Source organism: Plectropomus leopardus, chromosome 14, assembly GCF_026936395.1.
Source record: "Plectropomus leopardus strain MGB_pleo_1.0 chromosome 14, ASM2693639v1, whole genome shotgun sequence".
Classification (NCBI taxonomy): Eukaryota; Metazoa; Chordata; class Actinopteri; order Perciformes; family Serranidae; genus Plectropomus; species Plectropomus leopardus.
The window spans coordinates 8,123,500-8,132,921 of NC_142189.1; the positions used below are offsets into that span (position 1 = coordinate 8,123,500).

Consider the following 9,422-nt stretch of genomic DNA (forward strand, 5'->3'; position numbering starts at 1 on the left):
ACAGATATAGGTCACCTTTGTCACATCATTTGTGTTAAAGCACAGATGAGGCTCCCAGCCAAAATAATTCTCAGACGTGCAGACCCACATCTAAATCTGTATTCATTTAAATTTGGGTATAAATATGAGTTACTGTCCATCACAACTGCATCCTGTCAGAATGAAGACACTAAAATGGGGAAAATGAAAAGTCTGTCTAACACATAAATCTCTGATTACTTGATTTCATAATTTAATGCTCACATACAGTACAGGATACACATAAGATTTCCTTTACATCTCACAAACACAAAAGCAAACAGTTAAATACATAGATAACTTTAGCACCAGCATAGAGTACTGATCCACTCAGCGTTCTCTAAAACTCTTATTCATAGTGATTTTCAAAATAAAACACCTTAGCTTGATCTCACTAGGCATGGCTTACATGTAATATCTTTACAGCAGCATTCACTTACAAAGGTTAATTGATTAAAAAAGGATGCATACTGTACACCAAAAGTGGTATACAAAAGCAATACTATATTATATACCCATTTACATGGCCGTTTCTCAGTGTAACATTTAAGTGTTTAGTGTGTTTTAACAGCTTCTGTATCAACACTGATGCTTGGTAAAAACATTTGAATCAAAAAAACGTTATTATGAGTATACATGAAGAGCCTCTGGAGATAATTGGCATGTAACAATCTTGCATATCGAAACATAAATATATCACGTTCACAATGCTCTCATTTTTCTTTATATATACTAAGAAAAGAGCTCCTGTCCTTCTATGTCGGCTATGTTTTGTTTAGGTTATATTGTTTTTAATATTAAAATTATGATAAAAAAGAACGACAAATCCAATGGGAACATTACTTTTTAGTTACACAGTAATGTGAAAAAATAGTATCAAAATGATTTTCTAAATCTTTCAATCAAAAAAGCAATATTTAATGCACCGTTTCTCTAACATTTATAGATATGTTTCCAGCTCGGTAAACAATGGTGAGATTTGACAAAGTGACACTTTTTGAGGGTATAAAGTGTTTTCTGTTATACATTTCTTGTCAGAAGATGAATATATATAATGAAATCTGCATGCAGCAGACAGATGTGCCGCTCATGGAGGTTTGTGAGACAAACACCTTTTCTTAGACTGACCTCCTCTCAGTGGTTACAGTATGTTAACGGACGTATGAAGGATGCATTCAACAATCGTAGGGGTTTTAGTTCAAAATATGATCTGTGCCAAAAGTACAGTAAGTAAGAGAAGAGAGGGGTGAATTTGTGATTATTAATACATGACATCATGGAAATCTTCAGCAAAACGCACCAAGAGGGACCAACTGTGGACCTCACATCTGAGGACCAAAAGTCTGAGAGCCAATGGGAAGAGATTAGGGTTAAATGTAGGAGGTCCGTCACTTTTTTTAGCCATCTTTTCCCCCTTTATATGATTGATTGTTTCTCTGCTCAAGACTAGGGATGTGCATTAATTGCTGAGTCGATTAATTGTGCCACAGTCGCCAGTCAGTACTAGAATTACTAGTCATTTAAACATATCACTGAAATTATTATTTTTGTTATTTTTGATTACGTTTATTCAATGAAAATGCCGCTGTAATAATCAGGCACATTTCCTAATGGTGTATTTTAAAAACTAATATTGCTTTCAGTACATGTTTTCTCTTCACTTTTATTTAGTGAATTGTCATATTTTGCCAGATAATGCACAATGTTCATAATCAACTTATTTCAGCTGCATTTTAAAGCACATTTGGTAAACGCAAAATGTGATTAACAATTTAAAATACCTCTTAAATGCAATATGTCTCTTGACATACTAAAGATGAAATTGTGATCAATTTTAATTGCTTTTAGACTTGTCGACTAGTATAAACTTCCGTTAAAGGAAATTAGTCATGAACATCCCTTCTTAGAGTGACTGTATGAATATTAGTGGTTAGAATGAAATCATGTGAAAGCTAAAGTAGTGTTGTAATGATGCATCTAGTGATTAATCTGCAGCTTCCCTCAGTTTTACAGAGCTTTGTAGTGAGCTTCCGGTTCATTGTTTAGCTTTCGAGTCCTTAAATTTACTGTTTTGGTTCACTCTCACTGCTCTCATAGTGATTCTGTCCGCAGCAGGCAGCTGTTTCCAGAGAAAAGCTCTAAAACAAACACTGTACAGCACGTCCTCAGCACCAAACAGCAGACAGACACAGCCAGCAGCTGGTGAACATAATGGAGCATTTCAAAGAGGCAGATTATTCACTCAGAAGTTAACAGAGACAAAAACAGAGCTAAAAGAAAATTAATATTGGACTCACATTCATCAAGTGACAAGAAACACGACTTTAAATTAAGTCAATGTTGCCAAATTTACCTTAAGAGGTGATAATATGCCAATGTGGCCCAAAACTTCAAAAATCATCTTAAAGGGTCTTAGATGTGGAAGTCATTTATACAATAACATTTATGTTAACCCTATAAACCAGCAGCTAAGTTAGACCCTACTCTGCTCTGACTTTTTTTATTCCATGCTGTTGTTTAAATTGCTTGTGTTGTCACAAACATCTTCATAAAAGACAGAAAACGAAGTTACATCTATTCAGTAATACTTAAAGGTTTCACTGTTTTCGTGGCTTTCTGGGATTTTTAGTTCACTTATAGCTTATCTTACACATAAATAACAGTGTTAACCTGTTTTCTGAGCAAAAAATTAATTCTTTGCTTTTCAACTTTTACGACGGACAAGGAAGTGATGCGCCTCATTGCTGCAGACCATACTCTCTTCCCATTGGCTCACAGACCATAAAGTCCCTTCTCAAATATATTGTTGGATTCAAGGAGGGAAAATAATATTGTAGAAGGTTTTCAGAACTTAGTCTGCTTTAGTTTGTCGATGTGGTAGCAAAGCTTCAAGGCCGGCCCCAGCTTCAGTCCGAGGTACTTCATGATCATGTCGCTTTTTAGGAGTAACAAAGCGTTTCCATCGATCTCCTGACAGAAGCAGAAAGAAGAAGTCGGTGTGATCAGTAAGGAAAAGGCATCCAGATGAGGTGATTCCAACATCATTGGACACTAACTTACATGTTTCCTAAAGACGTCTGCATGGGGGCCGAGAGCCTGGGGGTCGGCGTCCCTGATGAACCAGACTACATCCTCCACAGACCAGGTGGCTGGGTCTTTATTGGGTGGAGCCTTGGACTCCTGAGACTCTGGAGCTGCATTATAACCTCCTGAAAGAAGAAAGGAAAGTTTTACTCAAACCTCAGAGAAAAAAAACATCAAAACAATCTTTACTTTGTTTCTCACCTGTCCTGTTGCTCTCTGGGAACGTGTTTGGACTGGTAGACGACTGCCTGCACATGCTCATGGAGGCCGAGCCGTTGGAGAACTGCTGTGATGAGCGAAACCCGTAGGAGGTCTTTGGCGAGTATGATGAGCTTATAGAGCTGAACGCAGAATCGCCAGGATCCACGGAGTAGCGTTTGCCGTCCGACTGGTCTAAATGGTAGTCCTCAGCCATAGATGTTTCGGCTGAAGACGAGATTAGAGTCACAATCAGTGGCGAAAAAAGTATTCAGATACTTTACTTACTACCACACTGTGAAAATACTCTGTTACAAGTAAAGAAAATCCTGCTTTTAAGGTGTACAGTATGAAAAGTAAGGATTAGTGCCTAATGCAGAAAAATATTTAAGATAATTTAGAATAAAGAACACAAACAACTCTAAATTATTAAAAAATAAATAAATAAAAAAAGAAAAAACTTAAAATTATTTAGAAAACACCCAAAATTTAAAAATAGGATAAAAACACCAAAAAATGCCTAAAGAGAAAACAAAAAATGCCCAAAAAACTCAAGATCTTTTTTTTTTTTTTTTTGAGAAAAAAAGAACAGACCTAAAAAATTACATAACTGGGAAAAAAACACTCCCAAACTCAAAATAATTTCAGAAAAAATTAAAAAAATCAACATCCAAATAACCAAAATTATATGATTTTGTTTCTAGAAAGAAACACCCAAAACTTCAAAATTTAAAGAAAAATAGTTGGCAATTCATTTTCTGTCAGTTCATGGATTAATCAACCAATCTTTGCAGTTGTACTTGTATAAACTTTTTGGTCACTTAATTTATAACAAAACATCATATTTTATAAACCCTTCTTATGTTTTTTTTATGCAAAAATCTTAATTAGTATAGTAACTAAAGCTTTCAGATAAATGTAGTGGCGAATTCATACTTAAGTACGATACTTGAGTAAATGTACTTAGTTACATTCCACCACTGGTCACATTTAGCTCCAAGAATGTCTTTATCTGATCACAGCAGCTTTTGTTTAACAGATTTTGAAGTACCATCTGACTGGTAGGAGCCACCACTGTGCTGGGTAATGGGCTGATCGCTGAAGAGGTTTTCACAGTGCAAACTGCGGCAGAGCTTCTTCAGGAAACGGAGCACATAGTCGATGCTGTTCACCACGGGGAGGCTGAGGAGGTGCTGCTTCCCATCAAACGTGGCTGGAGGAGCAAAACAGTGGAACAACATCAGATACACTAACAAGGTCATTATTAAACCATTCCTAATGTTTTCTGCACAGTGCCACCTCAGGTAAAGTGGTGAAAAAAGAACAAAGAGAAAGCAACACCTGAGGGAGGTCTTTGTACAACACCTGATATTTTTTCTCCCCCGTAGCCTTGTGTGAGGAGAGTGAACACTGTTTTCTGCTGGAAGGCGCTGTCGATGCAGCCCTGGACGGCCTGCTGCAGAACCACAGAAGGTCTGTCGGGTCCGAAGTGATCTGGGAGCTGCTGGATCTTCTTCCTGTCCAGGTTAGGGCCCGTATTGGCCTGTTTATTGATGTAGATACACACTGATGCAGGGAAAACACAGGTGGAGACAGTTTGGGGTGGAAAAAGGGACAGAGAAGGGACACCTAAATTATCTGAACCCTTTGAAACCGAGATTGACAAAAGTTTTCTTGTGCTGCGTTCAGACACCTTTCACAAGCTATTTAACCCTTTGATCCCTGAACAAACTGGTTTGATTTCTTTCAAAAACATGGTGATGAAGGCAATGACCAACCTGGTAAAAAATTGCAAGTTGTTAGTAAAAAGTAACAGGAAAATTACCTGAAAATTAGTCTGAAGAAAGGGAGAGGAATGTATATATATATATATATATATATATATATATATATATATATATATATATATATATATTTGTATTATTATTTAAAAAAAAATAAACTAGGAACTAAGGGAAAAATGTCTAGAAAACTATATTTTTCAATTATATATGTAAAATGATGTTCTAAAAAAATATAAAAATGGATTTTATAATTATCAGCACTTTCAGTCATTATCTTTTTCTTTTTTCTTTCCAGGTAATTTTCTTGTAACTTTTTTACCAATTTCTTGCAAATTTTTGGGCATTTCTTGTTAAGTTGCTCATTGCCACGTGTTTTTGGAGGAAAGCAAACCAATGTGCTCATGTTTCAAAGGGTTAAAGATCTTTAAGCGTCTTTTAAGCAAATTGTGACCCGAGTGTAAAGACAAGAAGGTCATTAAAGGTCCAGTGTGTGGGATTTAGCTGGCCACTCGTGTTGTCAGACGTTCCAAGACGGCATGTTCATATATGCATGTTACATGCATTGTGTCTTTTCAAAATACACTTAGTTTTTCACAGAAAATGTACCATTTCTGCTCGTCAGATGCGTCTTCATCAAAATAAACTTATGAATATCTCCTTGTGCAGCAAAAGCATGTAGCTGGGTCATCATAGTTTGGCTCAACATTTGTACAGAAACTGAACAGTGAGCTCCCAGGTTAAGTCTTGGGTTTGTTGGACCAATTTACCTCCTTTCCTTACGCCCTGTAGGGACTTTCCAGTTCCTTATAATATGTCGTTACCGGCATTTTAAATTCACGCAGTCCAGCAGTGTTACAAGCTAACCAGAGAGCACCTCTGCTATTAACTCAACACGCCAGTCTTCATTCATTTTTTGAAAAAAATTTAACCTCAGTTCGATGTAGGAATCCAACGTCTTCCTGATGACAAATTGTGTTAGTAGCCCAAGGAAATTTCAGTAAGGTATGAACTAGAAATGTTAAACTACTGTTAAGATTAAGTTTAATAAAATACTGTTATAAAGGTAAAGTAAAGTATAAAGTTAAATAAAGTACCGTTATAGCACATTAAAATAAAGTATTGTTATGATAATATAAATCAAAGCGGAACCCATGGTGCTTTAATTTTGAAGCACCGGACTCGTCTCAGGCCGTAAGCATTGATGTTTTTGCTGCTTTTTGTTTGTGTGTGTTTGCGAGAGGCAGGTAGTCCTACGAGAGAGAGGGAAAACCGAAATGCCGAAGCAAGTCTCCTGCCAGTCACTGAAAAATGAGATAATATTTACTGTTCGCAATAAAGGTATTTTAAACATCCCACGTGGAACAAGCTGTTATACACTGAGCATATTCATATTTTCATCCACCCCTATTTCTGAGTCTGACTTTTCGTACCCAAACCACGTCCTAACGACAGAAGTGGCTCTTCTTTCATGTGCGAGCTCCTCCTCCTTTTTTAGTAGGTCGGTCGGTGCCAGCGTCTCGAGCTGAATCCCGATGTTCAGTATCGTTTTCCAGCTCCTCCATGTTTGTTTATTTTGGACGGAAGGACGCAAAGCATTATAAGATGACGTAAATTATATAAACGATATAGCAGCATATGAAACAACAGATTTTTTATATATTTTGTCATACTGAACAGCCCTACTCACCAGTAGATGGCACTAAATCCTACACACTGGACCTTTAATTCTTCTTACATTGGGTTTGGAGTGTTTTTTGTCTTACCTGTGAGCACCTGGGGCGTGGCAGAGTGGGGGATGGTGGCGGCATCCTGAGGAATGGAGCTCATGTCGGGCTCAGGGGTGCTGCTGGGTGGAGAAATAGCCAGCGGCGTCATCACCATCCTCGGTTTGAGCTGCAGAGGAAGAAGTTTTCATGTGTTTTTTTTTCCACACATAATTTATTAACTAAGTCCTGTAGATAGGGAGACGGCGGAAGAATCATGCTACCACATTTGTATAAAACTGCAGTTTTTATGCTCCAAATGATGCTTGTACTTATGCATGAAAACAGACATGTTTACAATTATGAGGTGAAAAAAATTTCCAGAAACATTTGAACAAAGCCTCACACACGTTAAGTCTCTCTCTGTTACACTGGGGTCCCACAAAATCTGAAGGGCATGGAGCCGGTGTGTCTGCCTTTCTATGTACACATGCATTTTTAAACACACTGCATCCACACAGCTCATCCCCCTCACTTTCCCCCTCATGTGGCTGACCTTGAAGCCCGGCTTTCTCCCTCTCTTCTTTGGCACTTTGAGTGGAGGGAGCGACTCGGGGTAACGGTTTGGAAAATCCATCTTGGCGACATTGCGGAGCGGGGGTCTCCCTCTCTTCCTGCCCGGTATCTTCCCCGACTGGCTGGGGATGAAGGAGGGAGCCACTGCAGCTGATTGCATTTCACTGTTGTTGCCGTCTGATTTCTGTGCCGTTGCTGCAGGTACACTCATTTGGAGCTGCAGACAAAGGGAAACAAGCACTGAGCTCGAGCTCGCAAAGAAGCACTTTACTTGCGCGTTAATCCCCCTTGGCAGCTACATATCAGAGAGCATCATTTCAGAGCAAGGAGGCAGAAAGGTGAACAACATCCAAATACTGCAGCTGAGCAATGCGGTGAGAGGAGAGCACCAAAAATAAGCAACACACAAGGCAGCCATGCATGAGCTGTGGAGGAAACAGCACCTCCATCCTGCGCTGATAACACACTAATAAACCTGCGAGATGCACAGAGGAGGGGGGTGTCTATTACCTGCTGTCTTCTATTGTGAAAACCCCAAGAGCCAAGCCCCTTTTGTCTTAAATCCCAGGAGCCTAAAGGTGACTTTAAAGCTAAATCCCTAACAATGAAGGGAAAGCCATCTTGCTCTTGCTGTGTGTGGCTTTTTCCTCGTCCCCTTTTTTGGTTAACACACTGCTGCTGCTGCTGCTGCTCGGCACACAGGCTGCAGACATCTCATTAGACTAATGCATTCAGCAGTGGCAGAGGGAGGGGGAAATTGACTTCACCATGGATACCCGGCTATGAATTACCATTACGATGACAGCTTCTACCCTAATCTTTAAAAAAAAAAGGTATTAGCAGCAACAAAAACAAAAAATGTGGCACGTCTTGCATGCAGCAGGAATAAACAATTCCTCCAAAATGTCTCTTATTTTTAAATAATAATAAAAAAAGATACAGTATGCCAAATAGGACACAGTATGTAAACAAGCATGCACTCACCATCCAAAACAGATGTGGAGTGTCCCTACGCTCCTCGCTGTGTTTCCTATATTTTGTCCTGAGCACGGATCTCAAAGCAGCAGCTTCCACTGTAATACTGTAAATATATGTGTGTATGTGTGTGTGTGTGTGTGTGTGTGTGTGTGCGTACAACAGACAGACAGACACAGGGAGAGAGAGTGACAGTGTGTGTGTGCATTAAAGAGAGACAGAGCGAGAGAGAGGGTGAGAGAGGGAGAAGGGCTCCTCTGTTGTCATGGCAACAAGCCTGTAAGCCCCTGTAACACCCTGTCGGTCGTCTGCCATGTTTTTTTGTCTGCTCAGAGCTGTGGAGGTATAATTAGACCGAGGACAGAGTTTCTGCTGTTTTTAATTTTAATGAGGAGATTCATCTGAAAGTGTGGATGTTATTTTCTTTTATTTCTGCAGCAGGATTCCAGCTGCCAAATATCATGTTGTATCTTATAATGTATAGTTTTAAAGGAATTATAGATATTTAGAGATTCAATTACTCAGAAATTAAAAGAGAATTAATTTGCAACTATTTTGATTTCATTTTTTAAGCATAAATGTCAAATATGAGCTTCCAAAATGTGAGGATTTGGTGCTTTTTTTAATTCACACATGACAATAAACTAAATGAATATTATAATGCATTTGAGGACATACACCTTAAGCAATTTCCTGAGGATTAATCAATAATGAAAATATATTGCAGCTCTGTAGATACGTTATTCAAAGTAAAGTTATTATATATTATAGAAAAAACAATATTGGAGCTTAAACAGTTAGGTAATTAAGTCATTTTTTAAGCAAAATTCCTAAATATTTCCTCCTTAAATGCAAAGATTTGATTATTTTTTTGTCATATATGATAGTAAACTGAATATATTTGGATTTTAGACTGATGCTTGAACAAAACAACACATTTGAGGACATGAACTTTGTGCTATTTTCCGAGGATTAATCAAGACAATAATCTGCAGATTAATCGATTATGAAAACATATAATCAGTTGCAGCTCTGTAGATACATTATTCAAACTATACTTATTATATAAAATAGAAAAAATAAA

At 38.0% G+C, this 9,422-nt stretch overlaps 2 protein-coding genes across 4 annotated transcripts in view; one reads left to right on the forward strand and one right to left on the reverse strand.

Annotated features, from left to right (window-relative positions):
- The window catches only part of LOC121953991 (structural maintenance of chromosomes 6), a 33,891-nt gene extending 29,418 nt beyond the window's left edge, over positions 1-4,473 (forward strand). The window contains exon 29 of one of the 2 annotated variants that reach the window (XR_015778672.1): positions 4,340-4,473. The gene's annotated coding sequence lies outside the window, so the exon portion shown is untranslated. Of the gene's footprint in view, positions 1-2,995; positions 3,132-4,339 lie in introns of those variants that run through there. The other variant, XR_015778671.1, reaches the window with a different exon arrangement.
- LOC121953775 (sex comb on midleg-like protein 4) lies at positions 209-8,545 on the reverse strand. Of its 2 annotated transcripts, none has more exons than XM_042500992.2 (8): positions 8,348-8,545; positions 7,344-7,580; positions 6,848-6,977; positions 4,666-4,866; positions 4,352-4,513; positions 3,304-3,528; positions 3,079-3,227; positions 209-2,988 (listed from the first exon to the last, which is right to left on the reverse strand). In XM_042500992.2, exons 1-8 carry the CDS (start codon positions 8,348-8,350, stop codon positions 2,863-2,865), a joined length of 1,233 nt encoding a protein of 410 aa, XP_042356926.1. In that variant the 5' UTR covers positions 8,351-8,545; the 3' UTR covers positions 209-2,862. The 2 variants fall into 2 exon arrangements, with proteins under 2 accessions (XP_042356926.1, XP_042356927.1); XM_042500993.2 differs by lacking the exon at positions 8,348-8,545 and adding an exon at positions 7,874-8,033.
- Between the last annotated feature and the right edge of the window lie 877 nt (positions 8,546-9,422).